The sequence below is a fragment of the Adelges cooleyi genome, unplaced genomic scaffold, assembly GCF_023614345.1.
Source record: "Adelges cooleyi isolate 19-005CV unplaced genomic scaffold, UGA_ACOO_1.1 ACOO_flye_CR_arks_rails_tigmint_CR_PRNA_574, whole genome shotgun sequence".
NCBI lineage: Eukaryota > Metazoa > Arthropoda > Insecta > Hemiptera > Adelgidae > Adelges > Adelges cooleyi.
This window is the reverse complement of record NW_026096268.1, coordinates 9,484,835-9,504,213: the sequence shown is the minus strand read 5'-3', so window position 1 is coordinate 9,504,213 and position 19,379 is coordinate 9,484,835. Positions and strand designations below refer to the sequence as shown.

At 41.9% G+C, this 19,379-nt stretch overlaps 1 protein-coding gene across 2 annotated transcripts in view; it reads left to right on the top strand.

The window, feature by feature from the left end:
• LOC126842985 (roundabout homolog 2-like) overlaps positions 1-18,570 on the top strand; it is a 153,399-nt gene extending 134,829 nt beyond the window's left edge. The window contains exons 4-18 of one of the 2 annotated variants that reach the window (XM_050580257.1): positions 9,604-9,757; positions 10,265-10,395; positions 12,815-13,081; positions 13,144-13,421; positions 13,508-13,712; positions 14,064-14,386; positions 14,467-14,694; positions 14,768-14,999; positions 15,087-15,536; positions 15,635-15,906; positions 15,983-16,103; positions 16,315-16,454; positions 16,534-16,716; positions 16,814-17,069; positions 17,328-18,570. In XM_050580257.1, coding sequence (XP_050436214.1) covers positions 9,604-9,757; positions 10,265-10,395; positions 12,815-13,081; positions 13,144-13,421; positions 13,508-13,712; positions 14,064-14,386; positions 14,467-14,694; positions 14,768-14,999; positions 15,087-15,536; positions 15,635-15,906; positions 15,983-16,103; positions 16,315-16,454; positions 16,534-16,716; positions 16,814-17,069; positions 17,328-17,473 — 3,386 coding nt within the window. In that variant the 3' untranslated portion in view covers positions 17,474-18,570. The remainder of the gene's footprint in view (positions 1-9,603; positions 9,758-10,264; positions 10,396-12,814; positions 13,082-13,143; positions 13,422-13,507; positions 13,713-14,063; positions 14,387-14,466; positions 14,695-14,767; positions 15,000-15,086; positions 15,537-15,634; positions 15,907-15,982; positions 16,104-16,314; positions 16,455-16,533; positions 16,717-16,813; positions 17,070-17,327) is intronic. The other variant, XM_050580256.1, reaches the window with a different exon arrangement.
• Positions 18,571-19,379: the final 809 nt, after the last annotated feature.

Below are 19,379 nucleotides of genomic sequence, written 5' to 3'. Positions count from 1 at the left end.
AGTGACGACAAATACACATTATGTTTTCATTTTATTTTGCTACCTTCGATTCGAACCCAAACTTGACTTGGAATGTACATAGCAAGTACCTACTCTGAAGACGAGCATAATCTTTTATGATTATATGTCCCTGATGCTATCTTGTTTGACCGGATTAAGCCTTTGTCCAAAACCTAGCCCAAAGTCAAATATCGAAACTTTCTGATGGAAATAAACGTCCGTCAAACGGACAAATGGTCCATTTGTAGTCCAAGCGAACGGGGGGGGGGGGGGGTGTGTCAGAGCGAGTATAATAAATATGTTTTTCTCGTGATCGTTATGATTATTATTGTTGTTGTTGTTACTATTTATATATCCTTCCGGTTAGTAAAAACGACCGGTTGTGTGTTTGTGTGTGTGCACTGACAAAGTTTTCAGGAATTTGCGCCGTTTCCTTCGGGAGAGGTGAAGGGGAATGACAACGCGAAATGGGGGGTGCACGGTACAACCGTGTTTTTGGCTTTCGACGACCTTCGCTTTATTATATCCGTTGCAGCTTGTGACTGTCCGGTCGTCGGTGGTCTGGCGCCGCAGCTTTCGCACAAACCCTGGGCTGTACTGCGGTCGATTGCTTATAATAATAATAATAATAATATAAAATGTAACTGTGCTGTTTTGCCGACATGACATATAATAACGTACGGGCAGAGCAGGGGGTCGCAGTAAGTAATAAAATATTATGATGTAGTAAGCGAAAAGGCGAGCGCTGCAGTGTGACCAAAATGCCCAAGTCGCATTTCTCTGGTACATATTTTCAGTTTGTTTTTCACAACCATAATATGTGATACAAAACATATTGCTAATCAGTTGTGATAATGCTATGGTCGCAGGCTTTATTACCTTATCGTCGTTGGAGAAAATTGACACAAGTAAATACATTCACTTACTCGTTCTGGACTGAATAACGGTTAACCAAATAGCCACTTACCAATTTTACTCTGTTCACCTTTGGTAATCATTATGTGTAGACAAACTATGTTGTTATAGTTTTATCATACAGATGACGACGACAACGAACGCTTTGTATATGCCCCGGCACGCAGGTTGAATTTTCCGCACGTCATTATGCAAGTACATAATATATGCCCAAGGAAAAAAAAACAAATTAGCATCAGACTCTGTAAAAGGTTTTTGTCGTCGTTGCCCGTCCGAACATTGAAAAGGACGATACGAGTCGTCGCACATGCATCGTACAATAATATTATATATTATGGATAAAATGCAAGAATAAACGACCCTTAAAGAAATGGTGTTTTTTTTCTGACTTTGTTCACTCGTGACTTCATTCTTTGTACATCCCTGTGTACATGACTGGCTGGCTGGAGAGGGAGGCTATCTATATATATATATATATGTATGCTATATTTGTATTCTCGTCTTCTGGTTTCACGTAGGCCTTAAACGGAGGGCAGTGGAAGGGCAAAAAAAAAAAGGAAGCTATACGACAAACGAGACGGAGTGAGCGTTTTTTTTTTTTTACCCCTCGTCTGCCAGTACTTCCTTTCTGGTATATAATAACAATAAGTGCGAGCGTATCCATAATACTTAGACCGTTTTTTTTTTTTTGGCTATGCAAACGGAGATACATCATCATACCGGGCACTATCGCACTTTATGGAATTATATTATAACAACCGTACGGTCCGACTATTTTGGTTTTTTGTAACCCTAATAAGCGCCGCCATTAAAGTCGTTCGGCCGAACATCCCCCTTTGAAAAATAAAAGGATTGCGGCTTAGAAATAAAAACGTACAATAGTGTAATGTTATTGCGCACAGTCACCGTCATCGCCTTCGGGCCGTACACGGGATTAACACCGGAGTTGACAGCCCGCAGCCCGGGAGATCCATTACGACCGGACCGCGTCTTACAGAATGATCGTTTACCCCTAATGTATATATACATACATTCGTCTTGGTAGGTTTTAGTATTATATTCACGTGTGACGTCGCAGTTCGGATACTTTCTAAAAGGTTTTTACACATCCCTTATAAATATAATCGCATCTGAACCGCGCTCCGCTACCACAAACACTTCTGCCGACCCTCCACACACACACACACAATTTTCTTTGTCGGGTAATTAAGGCGGCTATTTTTGTTAATCGATCCTATACCACCACGATTAGGAGGGGTGAGATCAAAATATTATCAAACAAGCACTGAACGCGCGTCGTTAGCGGGTTATTCATATTATAATATATTATTATGGTACAACAGAAGAGAAGAAATGTCGCCTAATTACAGAAATAAACACACCCGGTGGGACGCTTTGTGAAATCAATCCAAGGAGCAATAAATTATTATTACTGTCGTACATTTGTTGTCACGTTGAACTAACGACAACGCAATATTATACATAATATACATATATATATGTATACTCGACGGGTCGGAATGCATGTACCCGCTTGTCTCGGGTGTATTTAGAATTAATTTCAACGGTTCATTGTCGGGTTATGCACAGTGTACATACACCTACTGCGAGGCGACGATAGCTGTGTTATAGTCACTGAAGCTATTGCTGTTAATCGCGGTACGGCGACAAAGTATAATATGTCTTGGGGGGTTAATTAAAACTAAAAAATGTAAAGGCAAAAACAAATTGTAAACGAAAACGTCGACCAGATTATCACTGGTGGTTTTTGGTGTGGAGCCAAGTATTGTGTTGTGTAAATGTAAATATAAAGTCCTTAACGATTATTGCCCCGGACAATAAGCCATTATTTTTGTTTTCAAACTGCTTGACCCATGGGAATGCCACGAGTGCGTGTGACCGTCCATCGTTGTTTGGTGGTATTTTCGAAACGAGGAAATCTGTGGACAATTAAAACGTGCGAACATCGTTTGTTACTCGTGCGCAATAACAATAATTTTGTCACCGGCGGACTTGCCCAGCTAATACCAAACGAGTGTGGTGTACACATTGTGTATAATATGTGTACATACCTATGTTAATGGTTAACACTATTAACAGTGCCGTTACACAAACGCGTACATAGCATGGCAAGTCATGATAATTTTTCCTCGTCTGACGCGTGGGCGACTCCCGTGACAATATTGTATATTATTACAACAGTCAACACTACCGCAGTTGGTCTGAACTCTAATATGATAAGAAGGTGTAAATTGGTTGTACAATGACACGCGTTTTTTTATTTTTTTTTAATGTGCACAATGGATCGCGATGGAGTCCGTCCGGGTGGTCCGGATTTCTTTAAACAATCTCCCTTGTGTATTTATTCAATTATAATAAATATGCAATTATCAGCGTTTCTATTTGACGACAACAGCTGTAGAGAATAAAAAATAAATACCTAAATAAATAGTAGAAACCGCATAAATTTTCTATTTTCAAAAAAAAATCTCACCAAAAACAAAAAGGTAGAATTTATATTCTTGCTCGGGCGATAACTTGGCCTACTAACCGTATTGTGTTTTCTTCCGGTTTGAAGGTTATCTATTTGATAAATTAGACTGCTCTCCAATCGAAATCGAGCCTAATCGAATGGACTTGGCATAATACAGTTGATAAGTATCGACGGACAACACGTGCGAACTTATAAGGCCAGCTAACGTCTCTAACCGACCAAAATCAGTTATCCCATCATACGGTTCGGTGGTTTTTTTTTTTTATACTCTGGGGACTGTCTCTGTCAACTGGGCCTTTGTCGGGGCGGGGGAAGAAGACGTCCAATTATAGATTTCATATCGAAGCAATATTCGATTGCCCTCCGACGGTTTTTGATTTGTCTGATGGATCAGATAATATGCTCGCGAGGGTGGCTTTCATTCAATACGACTACTAATTATGCCGCTCTCGGTTGGAAATCCCCCATTTTAAGTCAATTCCCCACCCCTCGCGGCGATATTGCACCGACGTTTGCTTCTCGTATTATATTTTGAGTACTGAAATTGTTAACTGAATAATATTCCACCGGTTGGTCGGGTTATACTAAATTAAAACTCAAAAACGTCCTTTTTTGACCTGACCGACAAAACTAGGGACCGTTGTGAAAATAGAAGATGGCCAAAGTTAATCCGCCACCACCGTGTCAGTATACCTTGTTTCGCGGTTAAAAAAAACCCAGTACGGCATAAAAGTTTCCAGGACCTTTTTGCCCTTTTGCCCCTTCGCGTCCAAGCCGACCATCATAATATAAACGGACACGGTTTTTACAGTTTAAACCCTTCGGACTCTCGTTCGGGGTTTTGCCCGCCGCCTTAGTTCCGTTATTACCGCGTAGAGTAGTACTGGTGATAGCAAAACGTTGTAAATACTTGTGCGACCGACCACTCCACTCCGCTCGGGTCCATTAAGTACAATCGCCGACCTTTCTCTGCCCAGTGCTTTTCTGCAGGTGAATACGACCAACGGGACCGACATGCTTCGGGGTTGTAATGGCCGATGCGGGGTCCGTGTGAAATTGGATTCGACCCCGACAATAGCTTTGTCCGTTAAAACCCTTATACAGCCTATTTCCTTACTTCCATTGGGTTAAAGTATACAAAAAAAACCCGACCAACGGCAGAGCTCGAATATGAGACTTGGAGCCGCAGTGTTGCCAGGTCACGGTGGAATTCCCAGGTCACGGTGGAATTTTGCTGGAAAATTGCAAATATGGAATTCAGGGGGATTAGAGAGTAATTTGTTTTTTTTTTTATCTAAAAAAGATATCTTATGTACCGGACCATCTTATGTAGTCGCCGGTTTGTTTCAGCTTTTTGGTCTCAAATAAACCAAAATGGCTGTCATCACTAGACGGCTTTAGGGAAAATTGATAATTAAGTACTGGCGACACTGCTGAGTCGAGCAGGGTACAAAAGGCTTTAACGCGCGCGACCACCGACTATTATTACATTACGAACGAGCCCCGTCGTCGTCGTTCGTGGGGCTGCTGACTCGTTGTGGGCTTTCCCGCGCTGCGGTTTTCCCAATATGTGCGCGCACAAAAGCGGCGCTTAGGGGGCCTAACCCGCCGACGACAATTTAATTAATTTTCTTTTGATGTTTCATCGAAACCGACGTTTTTAACGGGATTAATGCCGGTCCGAACGAACAAAAAGAAAAAAAGACCTCATTCAAAGCCAGACAGGCAGGTCTGCTGCATGGGAAACGCCAACTTTTTGCATACAACAGCGTCGAACGGACTTGGGCATTACTCGAATTGGAAATTACCCTGCGACGACGACAGGGTTCGGTCATGCGCCAGGGAAGAGATAGTTTTGAAACAAAGTAGTTTGTTTGGATTGGATCCAAAAAGAAAAAAAGAAACATCATGCATGTGTGTGTGTGTGCTTTCGCTTTTGGAACCTATTCAAACAACGTCCTTTTCCGTGCTCTGCGGGTCCGTCCGTCCGTCGTTACCCTTGGTCGGTGGCCGAGGGACCCGTCTAGTGTGCGGCTAGAGAACATAAGAGACTACCCCGCAAATGGGGGGGGGGGGTGAAAACGCCAATAACATAATGCGCGTATACGAAGGTTCCCGTTGGAAAAACCCGCGTGGTCGACGGTGAGCGCCATAAAAAGAGATTGCGAATCCCAGATATTGGCTGGCCCTCTCCTCTCTCGTGTCTGCAGACCGCCCCGTTCATGTGTATATATATATATATATATATATATTTATACATTAATCCCAGATCGTTATTACATATTTTATTTTATATTTTTCTCTGCTCTTGCTCTGCGACTCTCTACACTGCCCCGGATATCCGACGACGCCCCTAAACGACCAGCAGCAGTGGATGTTGTATTTTTTATTATTATTATTATTATTATTATTGTCGTCGTCGTTGTTAGCTTTCCGTCCGAGCCTTTCACTTGTCACAACGGCCGTAGACCTTTGGTGGTCTTTCTCCGGTCTCCCGTGCAGTACAAATTGCACGCACATTCCTCCACTATCGTTGTGTGGACGAGGTGGTAGATAGAGATTTGTGTGTGGCAATAGCAGAAAATAGAAAACGAGAGAGACAATAGATGATTTCAGAGGAAAGATTAGAGTAGAAGTAGATACAGACATATAGGTGTGTGTGTGTGTGGAGTAGAGAATGTAGAGAAAAATCGTTCAGCAACTTGAAGCAGCTTTAGGTTTTTATAGAAAATTATATATTCAATTACAAGTCCGGTGTATAAATTTTCAAGAAAACTTTTTTTTTCAAATCGATCGACCCACCCGCTCGTGAATTTCGTTTTATTATTATTATTATTATTAACAATGCATTGTATTTTATTTTTTATATTATTGTTACGGTCAAAATAATAATCTGATAAAAAGCGACTCGATTTTATTACATTCCCATTTCGTGATTCCGATATCCATTTATACAGTGTATAGAGAGAGAGAGAGAGAGAGAGAATAGTTTAATAAATCCAAAAGCCGGCCAACCCCTGCACCCCATAAACAATTATTATTATTCTGTTATTTATTATGGTTCAATTATATTTTCGACGTCTGTCGTCGTTGTTTATCGTGCAGAGCCATCACGGGTTCAATGTATGATTATTATGGTATCAACACAATTGATTTCCACGTCCAAAAGGTTATAATATTATTTTGTCACTGCTATACGTTTAATACTGCCCAAGTGCAAAACTGTGGTGTAACTTCGCTTTTTCCACTCATCAAATCGGTCAGGAGTCACACGCGGTTTATGTCTGGAGGCGAAATACAAGTCCGCTCGTTATTGGTATAAACGATATTATTATTATTATTATTTACTCTCTGCTCGCTGTGTGTTATAATAGCTGCTGTGTAACGACCCAGACGTCCAGAACATATTTCACTGCGGTCGTATCCCGTCCGAGGGGAAATGTGGGAAAACCAGGATAGGCGGCAACACACGGGAGATAAAACAGGAGCGAATATAACAAATTATTCCCGTCGGCATTTAGAGAAAAACGGTTCGTGCCAACGAGTCCGGCGAGTAGCCGGTACATAGCCAACAACGGGATGGAGTTGAAAAGTACACAAGTATATTTATGATACGGCAATAACGACAACTCCTTACAAACCCTGCGATTGATGCATCACATACAACGTGTGTCGCATATAGCAGGACCAAAGCAGCAAAATAATTGTATCTATTTATTTAATATAGGATACTATATTAGGATTATTGTCACAACAGACGACCGCAATTAATGGTGGCGGTTGTCCAATTAACCGCACGGCCGACAGCAAACGTCGCTCATTATATTACACACAAAGTGTATGTACAACAGTATAGTGTCAGCGTACTTACACGGTTCATAAATAACAGTCAAAGCGATTTTTTTAAAATTTACTCCGTGCTGTGATCCGTTTGGCTCGCCGGCTTTGTATAATTTGACATTTGATATTGCTCCCTTAAACCGTGAAGGCACCGTCAGACAAACTAGTAACAGTGTTGCTGATAAAATTATCAACATGAGCTCGCTCGCACACGTCCACGTTATAGAAATGTAGGTAAAACTGATCTGAAGTGATTCTTAAGCAGAATCTCAGATCCAGGATTCGTCTGGCCGATCCTATTAATGTTACCTATGTAAGTTTTCCGACTTATCCACGAATGTAGTCAAGTGTGTATATACAAGCGGATGAATTAGAATTCGAACCAATGACAATACGATGATGAGCGGTTAATGTGTTTTAACATTCCTAAGAGGCATTCGGAACATGATGATTTTTCCAAACGACGGGATGTCCGAAATATTAACTTGTGTACTGGATTACATAATCGTTTCGTGACATTGCGATACACGTGTAAGTCTCAAGTACATAGTAAGTGCGTTAACCGTCGTTTCGGCGATCGCTGTAATATTAACCGGTCGCCCCGTCAAAACGTCTAGGCCGCAGGAATGCTCATTATCTATACACACCGTTCGAATGGATAATCATTATTGTAGTTTTTTTACTACCCATCTGGTCATTGTTTTGTCAAGCGGTCTATTGTCCGTTTCTTATCCCTGTAAACGAAGAATTTCACCGCGGTAATCGACACCGGCGCGGAGAAAGTATATGGAAACTACTTGTTTGATATTGTCAAATATCGTTGGACGGAGGAAGAGGTTGTTACATACTAATTTACTTACCTTGTGTGCCGTTCGAGTGGGTAGTAGAATGTAATTGTATAATATTAACGAAGTGGTACATTTGTGTCTGTGTCATTATCATTATTTTTGGCATGTCTCAAAGATTGTTCATTTAGGTGTATTCAGGTCAACAAAATGTTCCAATCAGAATGATTAATTTGTTTCAATAACAAAGGTAAACAAGTCGATTAATAGCCAATTCCTCCTCACACCCCTGGCTTGTTCCAAGGTCCCAGAAGCTGACCCTTTAAGTGCCGCCAATGACATGGTGGTAGGTATCTTGAAAAAAGCGACATTGCAACTTAACCTATCTCTAAAATATTGAATTTACCGCCAGGTTAGGGATAGTTTGAGTAATATGTTTTTAATGAGCTGTTAAATTCCTTAAAAAGGCAACCATAACATGTCTAGGAAGCGGTTTGTTATCAGTAAACACGTTGTGATACGGTGGATTTGTAGATCCATATCGTTTTTCATTTCCATGGAAACTCACATCTTTGGGACTTACTCCCCTGGAAGTGGGCGTATGGGTTTATTGAGTAAATATAAAACAAAGCGTTCCCTATGACGACCTTAATTTGGATTTTAACCTTGGAAGTGATAAGAAAGAGAGACTAATAAATTGAAAATTTTCTCAATTCTGAAATCGACCACTTTTTGGCGATACGACAAGTGTACTATTATTGTCAATACAAATACACAAGAACACGAGACCCGGGAGTTCACCCCCCTTGTTCTTTCGTTTAATAGCCGTGAGTCATATTTTTGTGTTTTTCTTGGTCGTCGATAAACACACCAGCAGAGCAGGCCCGTCTCCGATATTTACACAACCGTGTTTCCGTCGGGGAGGAAATAAGAAAACCCACATCGCAGAGCTGCACAGCATTGTATTGTGTGTCTCGTCGTGTCCGACCCTCAGTGTTTGTCGGCGTTAATCCCTTTTTGTGATGATGAAATTAACCATATTTACCCGTCTCTTCTGGAGTATGTGCGCCGGGGCTTGGTTAGAAAAAAAATAATATTATCTTTTCGCCTATACAATAACCGGTGTTGTCCGTCACAAGGCAACAAATATACCGACCTATCTCTGTTCGCCCGTCAAGTCCAACTGACGTTCGTCTTATATACATTACACCGGGGGTAGATATATGTATATATACCTTGTGCGCACGGGCAAAGTACCAAAACAAATCCACCGTGGGATTTCTAATCTGTTACCGGAGAAGAGACGCCGGAGAATGACGATTCATTTGTAACTTAATCCGCGTTGTCGCGCTTAATCCGGATTTATTTGCGCGCGACCCACCGAGGTGGAAAATACGTTTCAAAATGCAAATTTGGCACTAGGCTCTTGCCGGCGTTTCGCATGTATACTTGATGGTAAAAAAAAAAAACTACGGTAGTCAAAAAATAAAATTACAATTTATAACAACAACCGTCCTTTTCCAGACTACTTTCATACTAATCGGTTTGTGTGATTATTTTGCGTTGCAGTTTTGAAAGACGAATTCCGGATCGAACCCAAAGACACCAAAGTGGCCCAAGGACAGACGGCCCTGATGGAGTGCAGCCCCCCCAAAGGACATCCGGACCCGGTGGTCGTGTGGAAGAAAGACGGAGAAGACGTGCACATTGAATCGTCGGCGAGGTAATTGTTATCATAATAATGCTGACAAAATGGCTGACATCGAGTTGCACGGTTAAACACCCTCACGTTTTTCCAGTGTTTAAAAAAAAATCGTTCAGTCCAAAAGAGTTAAAAGTATAACGTTGTGTGTGATAACCTGCAACGTAATAGTGATTCTCGAATGGATTATTTTTAAAATGTTAAATAAAAATGATTTAGTCAACTAGATTTGGATCAATATAGTTAACGATTAAATTACAATTGATTAATTAATACTCGGTCGATTACTGAGGTTTAATTGGTGAATTAGTGTTAAATTGATACTTAATTTGATTTAATTAAACTTGAGTCAATTTCAATGCTCTGCATATATACTATACAGGATGATTCATTAAGGATAAGACCCCTCGTTTTCTGTTAGAACAATTGCAATTTTTTGGTTAGAAATGCCTCAATCTTATCATTAATGAAAATTACCGTGTGCAAACTCACTCATGGTGGCAATCAATCAACATATCGTTTGTTTAGGATGCGAATCGTGGACGGAGGCAATCTGATGATAACGGACGTCCAGCAAGACGACGGTGGAGAATATCTTTGTGTCGCACAGAATATCGTAGCCATGCGAGAGAGCACTCCGGCCAGACTCACCGTAAACGGTAAGTGGAACTTAACCCTAATCCCTCTCGTTGCCTTTTGTCCTATTTATTTTTCTCCCTTCTTTCAACGATCCGATTTCAACTCTGCACGGCTACTTCCGTTTTTACCTTCAGCCCTCTTTATGAAGCGTCCAAGACACACTTCCTACACACCGCCCGCCCCTGTCTGAGTGTCGCACAACACTCCTTGCTTACTTATTTTCACCTCATTCGACTAGAACAATGTATGAGCTACTTCCCACGTCTAAAACCCGCTCGTCGTTCCTGCTATTTCGTTTTAGACCATTTGTCTCAACTTCAATATCAATCGCATTACCCAATGAGGGCTGTCTGCCAAATTAAATTATTACAATGGTGTACTCGGGCTAGCGGTTCGAATGTAGTTTGAAAGCCTCGCGGCCTTTGACTGAATACCAGTCTGTAGATTTGAAATTCAACAGCCGTCATGTCCGTGTGTACGATGCACGGTCAAAACCTAGTTGCCATTCCCAATGCACCTTAACCGGGACGTCTGTATGTGTCGGGCTTACATCGCCATATTTGCGGATAACAATAAACGTTCGGTTCGACGGTTGTGCGTGCAAGTAAGTACGGGTACTAAATTCGATTATACGGGGTGCAAATATCCTCTAGTAAAAACGCATCGGGAATAGCAAGTACCTATAGACCTTCGCGCGGAGTCTGTGTGTACAATTGTGTGCGTTCGAACGTACTATTATACTTGTTCATTTTTTTTTTTTGCATAATATATTTTACGGCTACGTTATATTATTATTATCACTGTACACCCTACATTGCTGCTTCCGACGACGCATATAACAATATCCCACGAACAGGAGGCACGTGTGTATGCGTGCCGTAGTGCACAAAAAAAAAATATATATATACGTCATCGGGGCGTCAACGTGGTTTTTCCTGTTCGACAATTATTTTCCTCTGGGAGTCCATTAGAGCAGCCAATTGAAAGTTTTTCCACGGCCTAATCGAAATAAATAGCGAATCGGATTTCCACTTCTCGTCGGCGTCCTAGTGATTTTGATAGATGAGCCATTAGGCAGAAGAAAAGCAAAACAAAAAAAAAGTAACCCCCTCGACTGGGGGGAAGAGGGACGTCTAAACCGAGACAGTGTTTAATGTGCCGGAAACAGAGATTCGTTTTTGTTTTTTTTTTTTCGACCCGACGCCGTTTTCCACTCTTATTATTACAATAATTCTTCTCTTTTCATTATAATACGTATATATATATATATATATATGTATAATATTTTGTTTCCCCTCGTCTCGTTTTTTACACCGTGTGAATGCAACAATAGGCTGCTCACGCATGTCACCGGCCAAAAGCCCAGTGCGGGCCATTTGAAACCGACCTATACATAAACGGGCGCGTTTATATAGAAATATTATGTCGCAACAATACAGTTAGAAAGTCATTAATCCACCGGGAAACACACACGTGACCGAGGGAACATGTTTTACTCACGTCTCTCGGTCGTCCCTACGGGTTGGCCGTGCTAACAAAGTATAGTGCACGAGCAAAAATTACCTGTATAGTTTTTAACATGGGGATATGTTATTTATTGGGCTGGACACAAGAAATTTCATGATGCCATTTTTGCGTTACACTTTCATTTTCAGTTAGAGATTAGAGATAAGTAAAAATGTATGAGAGATTAGTGATAAGAGAATAGAGATGAGACAAGAGATAAGAAATAAGTGATAAGAGATAAAATATCCATGATAAAAATATATTTTTCCGCAGAACGGACGGAGAAAATAACTAGGGATTTATTTTTCATTAAATGAGAACGTTTGGTCTTTGACGGTTGTACTTTCACACAGGGTATCTATTTGTGTTAAATTAAGCTCTACCCGGCTCTCAAACAACCGCCGTCCCCGGTTACAAAGTAGTCGGTGAACACCTGTCGGACCATTAAGCGCCGAAGAAAATTGTTTGCTTAGGGCGTTGTAATAATATGTATTCAACACATTTTTGTAACGGCCCGGTGTAGTAGTTAGTTTGTAATGTTTAAATTGTATAAATCTTAATTACCCTCGAGTCGTTTGCTTCGAACAGCGGTAAAATTAATATCCCTCTAAAACGAACGGTTTGGGCGGGCGCGCTAACAATTATCCTTTTGGAACCCCAAAAGTTTAAATCCGTTGCCTTGAACACATTTGGTAGTTATTATATAATACACACCGTCGTCTCGGTTATTACAGTGTGTGCTTAATACTCTCCGGCCGGCCGTACAGATAAGCAAACGACTTGACTTAATAGGCTCCTCCGCCCGATCAGGATAAACCCATAGTAGCTAATAACTATTATGTTAAGCGTTTGCGTCGGTGGTGGTGGTTTATGCCGTTTCGACTTCAATTATATGTAACTAATGTCCCCATATATACTTTTGTCGTTTTCCAGTGAAACCTTTCATGAACGCCGAGCCCAAAGACGTTACCGTGCACACGGGTCAGACGGCCGAGTTCGAGTGCAAAGTCGGCGGAGACCCCAAACCGAACATTTACTGGGAACGGGAAGGCAGCAAAATGCCGTTCGGACGCGCCCAGATTTTGGACAACAAATCGCTGAGAATCATCAACGTGATGCCCCAAGACGAGGGACTGTACGTTTGCAACGCCGAGAACGACGTGGGAACCGAGAAGGCCAAAGCCTCGTTGACCGTCCACTGTAAGTACATCAGATGTTCAATATTTTGTTCGGATTATTTACTGGGTTTTTTTTTTATCCAGCACCGCCGACGTTTGCGACCAAACCCAAAGACCAAAAGGTCGGACTCAACGGCATCGCCACCTTTGACTGCGCTGCACAAGGTAACCCGCCGCCTTCGGTGTTCTGGACTCGAGAAGGATCGCAGGTGCTCATGTTTCCCGGGAACGCATACGGACATTTCCACGTGACCCAAGAAGGGACTTTGCGCATACAGGGCGCACAGAAAGAGGACGCTGGATTTTTAGTCTGCTCCGCCCTGTCCGTCGCCGGTTCGGTGACTTGGAGAGCGTTTTTGCAGGTATCTGACCCGTTTCGACCGACCACCATCGGCTGGCTCTTGTAGACTACAACACACGTTATAATGTCGTGGTCATGTGTTCGCAGGTAACCTCGGTGCAAGACGTACCGCCCCCGGTCGTAGACATCGGTCCCACCAATCAGACACTGGCCACTAGGTCGACGGCTACTTTGCCTTGCCAGGCATCCGGTATCCCGTTGCCCACGATCAAATGGTACAGGAACGGCAACTATTTGTCCCCGGACGATCCCAGGGTGACTATCACTTCGTCGGGCACGTTGCAGATTGACGGTAAGACCCCGGTCGCGGTCCTTAATATACGATATTGTTTACCTAAGTAACCCTGGGTGGGTGGTATAAAACGCTAAGGTCGAGGAGGGGACACCTCTGCAATGAAAACCGTCGTCGTCTCCGGATAGAACATTATTTACCGCGCATAATAATTTGCTACTGTCTGGTCGGCCTCCGTTCCTTTGTGATGCTAAACAAACGTATTCCTTTTTCGTCGAGCTTATGAATTAATTATGTTTATTTATTTAAATTGCGCGAACGGAACGCGAGTCTTTGACAAAGTTTCCTACCCCCAAAATCCAGTGTACGTATATTTAAATAAAACGTTATGGTTTTTATTTTTATTTTTAGAACTCGAAGTATCCGACTCCGGTCTTTACACTTGCACCGCGTCGTCCGAGAGCGGCGAAACGTCGTGGTCGGCATCGCTAAGCGTGGAAGAATCTCCTGGGTCCCGTCTCCACCGGGCGCCGGACCCTGCCATGTTCCCGGCTCCTCCTTCGGTGCCGACCATACTCAACGTCACTCTGAACTCGGTGACCGTCACGTGGAAACCGCCTGCTCCGCATCTAGGGGCCTCTCCCATCATAGGCTACACCCTGGAGTATTACAGTTCGGACTTGCAGACCGGATGGGTAGTAGCCGCGCACCGGATATCCACCAACACAATGGAGGTGAGTAGTAGTACAAGACGATACGTCAAGGCGACGGGTCTGATTGACTTGACTTATGTGGGTTTTGTTTGTCTCTGCAGGTGGAAAATCTCAAACCGGACACCTCTTACGTGTTCATGGTCAGAGCCGAGAACTCGCACGGTCTGAGCGTGCCCAGTGCGCTGTCGGCCGTCGTGAAAACCGGAGGATCCAACACGGTCATCTCGCAACAGTCGCTGGACGAAGCCAGAGAGAGGCTCGGCACCAAAGTGATCGACTTCAAGGAATTGTTTCCCATATCGCCGACGTCGGTGCGGATCATGTGGGAGGTAAGTGTGCGTTGTTTGGGGCGACTTGGAAAAAATTAACTAACGTCGTACCCGTCCTGTTTACCCTTGTAAGGTTCTGAGTAGTCCGGAATGGGTGGAAGGCGTGTACGTGCGGTTCCGAGAGCTGTCGGGCGGCTCGCAGACTTACAACATGATAACCGTGATGATGAACAACGGCGAACCCAAGTCGTACACTCTGGCCAACCTGCGAAAGTTTACCAAATACGATTTCTTCTTGGTGCCTTTCTACAAGACGGTCGAAGGACAACCGTCCAACTCGATGGTCGTCCAAACCCACGAAGACGGTGAGCAAAGCGCATGTCGCGTGCTCGTCGAGTGTGCGTTTAGCATGATTAATACTAATAATGTTTTTTTTTTTTTGTTCGTCGCAGTTCCTTCGGCTGCCCCGGAAGACGTGCAAGCCGGCATGGTCAACGCTACTTCGGCGTTCATCAAATGGTCGGCACCGCCGCCGCAGCACATCAACGGCAACCTTTTGGGTTACAAGATTCAAGTGAAGAACAACAACGCCACTAAGCCCATGGTCCAGGAGCTGCTGAACGCCTCTGCCACGTACATCGTGTTAAACCTGACCGTCGGCGGCAGTTTCACGGCCAGAGTGCAGGCTTACACCCGGAGCGGATACGGACCTTACAGCGCGCCCGTTCCTATCATCATGGATCCGGCGTATCCGGCCAGGGCTTACTCGAACGCGGGCGCCGGCGAGGCTTGGATAATCGTACTGTTGGCCGTGCTGGTGGTCATGCTGGCGTTGGTGGTCATCACGGTGGTGTACTTGAAGCGGAAACAGAACGCCGGCAAACAGCTCGGACACTTCAACGGTGAGTCAACAAATTCCTGCGTTTTATTTTGCCGCACTTGGGTTTCGAACGCCTGTTGACATGAATATTTATTTTGTGTGTGTTTTCCGTTTGCGCAGTGCCCGTGGTCAGTGGAGACTTGTCGCAGCTGAGCATGTTGAGCGGCGGCAAAGAGGCGCTGTGGATCGACCGGGGTTGGCGAAACGCCGAAAAGGATCCGGAATCGAAGCTGCTGAACGGCGGCATTGGCCGTGCAAACGAACCCTGCGCCGATTACGCGGAAGTCGATACCAGGAACCTGTCGACCTTCTACAACCCCCGCAAAGACCTGGTGTCCAACCCCACGCCGTACGCCACCACCACGTTGCTGAACCGGGGAGACGACTGCAACGTAAGTATACTGCTTATGCACTGCTTAAATTCAAAAGAAAACCCATGTCACGTGTGTTGTCATTATTCGCCTACAGGAGTCCACGCATTTGTTCGGAGCCGCCAGCAGTTCGTCCGAAACGAAAACGTTGAGCTCAAACGGTTCGTGTCACGAACGCTGCCACGATCAAAACATAATATCGTCCAACCATTATCTCGGTAAGTAACCAGGCAGCGGGAGATAAGGTGTCAGGGTTGTTGCATAGGGGTGGGTCGGACAGTTTGGTCCGGGTCCGACAGCTTTTGTAGTCAATAAATCATCATCCTAATATGCAATACAATTTCCATCCAACCCTTTATATTTTATTATACTATTTTCCTACTCTAGTAAAATACTATGTTCTATTGCTATGTTATTTTTCACTTGCAGACGACAACACCGAGTTCAACAATCACAAGAGGAAACCGCCCGTCTATCCGATCAATCAGCCGCCGCCGCCAAACTGGAACGAGTTCCTACCGCCGCCACCGCAACACCCGCCCTCGGACGTGATCAGGAAGACTTCACAGGTAAGATTACCCTACCTTTGCTTCAACGCGTTGTCCATAAGTGTGTATTACTTATAAGTACTCTTTACCATCACCGCAGTCGAACGGCGGAAGTCCGCAAGCCGGCCGTCGCATGCACACCGGAAGTTTCTCTAAACCGTCGCACATGCAGACCAGCAAATCCTTGGCCGGCAGCTGTAACGGTTACACTCCGGCGTGGATATACACCGGCCAGGGCAACGAACACCGGTTCAACCCGCCGCCATCCACACAACCGCCTCCGGTAAGTACAACCGTGTGATGTTAAAACACATTAAATTGATTCTACGACCAAACTCGAGCAACGCTTGATTTATTATTAATTTGCTGTCGTAACGCAGGTGCCGGGATCGTCTCATCCGTCCGTGTGCCAGGGACCGGACCGAGCCAACAAGTACGGCTCCAAGAACCGCATGCAATCCGACTACGACTACGAAAGCGCTTCGCTCCTTTACGGCCACGCCAACCCCGTGTCTTGTGCGGTCGGCGGCAACAAACGATCTCTGGACGACATGAACACTTGCTGTTCGGAAGGCAACAGCATCGACCGTTGCGTTCAGTCGGCAATGCCCGGACTAGCGTTCAAACACCGTTCCGGTGAGCAGCTAGCTTTGATTGTTTTCTTTTGAACAATTTATTGACAAAAAAAAAAAAAAAATGGCAGTTATAACTTATAACTCTTTTTATCAACAATGTTCAGTTGTAGTAATATTACCGGCTTAAAAATAAATCCACTATAAGCGATGGCCCCTCCCCACAGAGTCTAACGTATTAAAATTGACTATTGTTTTATTTACCCATAACTGATTAATAAGTATAGTATTATGTTATAATTTTATTTATTTCTACCCTCAGAACAATGGCGAGGAAACCGCGGATGGTGCGACGACGACAACGGCGGTGCCGACGACAAGGGCAGTTGCAGCAGCGGTTGTTCTTGTAGCGAATCGTCTTGCCTGTACGCCGAAGCCGACGTTCAGTGCGTCGGGGCAAGAAACTGATTACTATTGTAAAAACACTATTTTCTTCGAATCTTAATTTTGTATATATTTCGTAATAATTTATTTATATTTATATATATGTATAATATTACGTTATTATTGGTTGGGTAGGCGATCTTGCCATCAAACGTCTACTATTTTTATTTTTTAACCGTCTTCACTAGATTAGAGTTAAAAAAAAAAATCAAATCAAAAATTACATGTTACGGTTTAACCTTTTGAGCAAATAATTATCGACCTGTCGTCGTGTATACTTATTTTAAATACAAATTTTTGATCACGTTAGACGCCGTGTTGTAAATACAGCCATCGTTGTTATTTAATTTTGTACTAGGTATTTTTTTTTTTTAACGATAAAGTTCCTTTGTTTTTGTTTTATTTTTACGACATTGTTGTGATAGATTTTCTATAAATTATTTATTTAAAAATACTAGATTGTTTTACGCTTTGTTGAACGCTCAGCATCACATAGTAATTATTATTATTATTATTATTATTATTATTGATATGGTAGTAAGACGGTTTTTATTTGTCGAGTCGTCAGTTTTGGATGATAATTTTGAATTTAGACAGTTTTTAACAATTTTTATTTTTATTACACGCAATAATAGAAACAGTTTTTTTTTTTTTGTTAATAATAATATTGAAATATTATGACCGACAATCGATTCTCCGCTTTGGCAGTATAATATATTATAATAAGGCAACGTAATTGTATGGTTTACGGTTAAATTTTTACAGTATAATTCGCAAGTAATAATAATAATTACACCTACCTATTTTATTATTAAAACTGTGTGTCGTACGATTATTATCAACTTCGGTTTTATTAAAAAAATATTGATCTTTTGTACATGCCGTTAAATTATCGATGTATATACAAACTTATATATATATGTATCTAAATGTGTTTTGTTTAAACCCACAATATTGTAATCATTTTTTTTTTTTTTTTTACTGTGATAATTTTTAACCTATTAACTAATTAAGTAAATTTTTTGTACATTTAAAAATATCAGAACTGATTACCCGATCATAAGCGAACAATATACGATGTTTTTTTCATTATTATTATTATTATTATTATTATTACTGTACATAGAAGGAGATACGATATTTACTTTTTAGGATGTATAAAGATAACATAATATAATATAAAACAATATTTATTAATATATGTACGATCAAACGTGTATAAAATATTTGAAACTGAACTAAAAAAAAAAAAAAAATGCAAATGTAAATACTATTATTGTTAAATTGTACGTATATTATTATATTAGTATTGCCTTTAAGTGTAACACATATTAAGTCGTGTATTGTAGTTTTTAAATAAAACATTTCAAGATATCTATGCCTTTTTTTTTCTAGCTAAAATGGTTATCCTGTCGATCTATTACGTCAAACGTTAATGGACATAGTATTTTGTGGATGATATTCTTTGCGTAAGACGATTGCTTTACAAGTCGAAATTTGTACAATAAACGTTTAGAAATTTAAAAACTCAAATGCAATTAATTTGTTCGAATTTAGAAAAAAATTACGTTAAATGATGTCATGAAGCATAAAAAGGACAATACGGAAACCGTATCGAATTGGGTAGCCTAATTAATACATTATAGATTACATTTTTCTTGTATTACTTACACACTATACTAGTATGCCAGAACAAATGAACGTGTCGTTATGTATTTTTACATAATTTTGTATGTATTGTATTCAAAATGTGTATTTGAGTTATGGCAAAATGTTAGGTTAGGCGACTGTCGTCAAGAATTCTTGTAGATTTTTTTTATTATTAAGCCATTAGAAAATTAGCCAGAATTTAAAATAAAACCCATTAAGAAGAAAAAAAATAGTAACGCTTATGTATTAATATATACACCAAAACAAAATATTTAAAAAG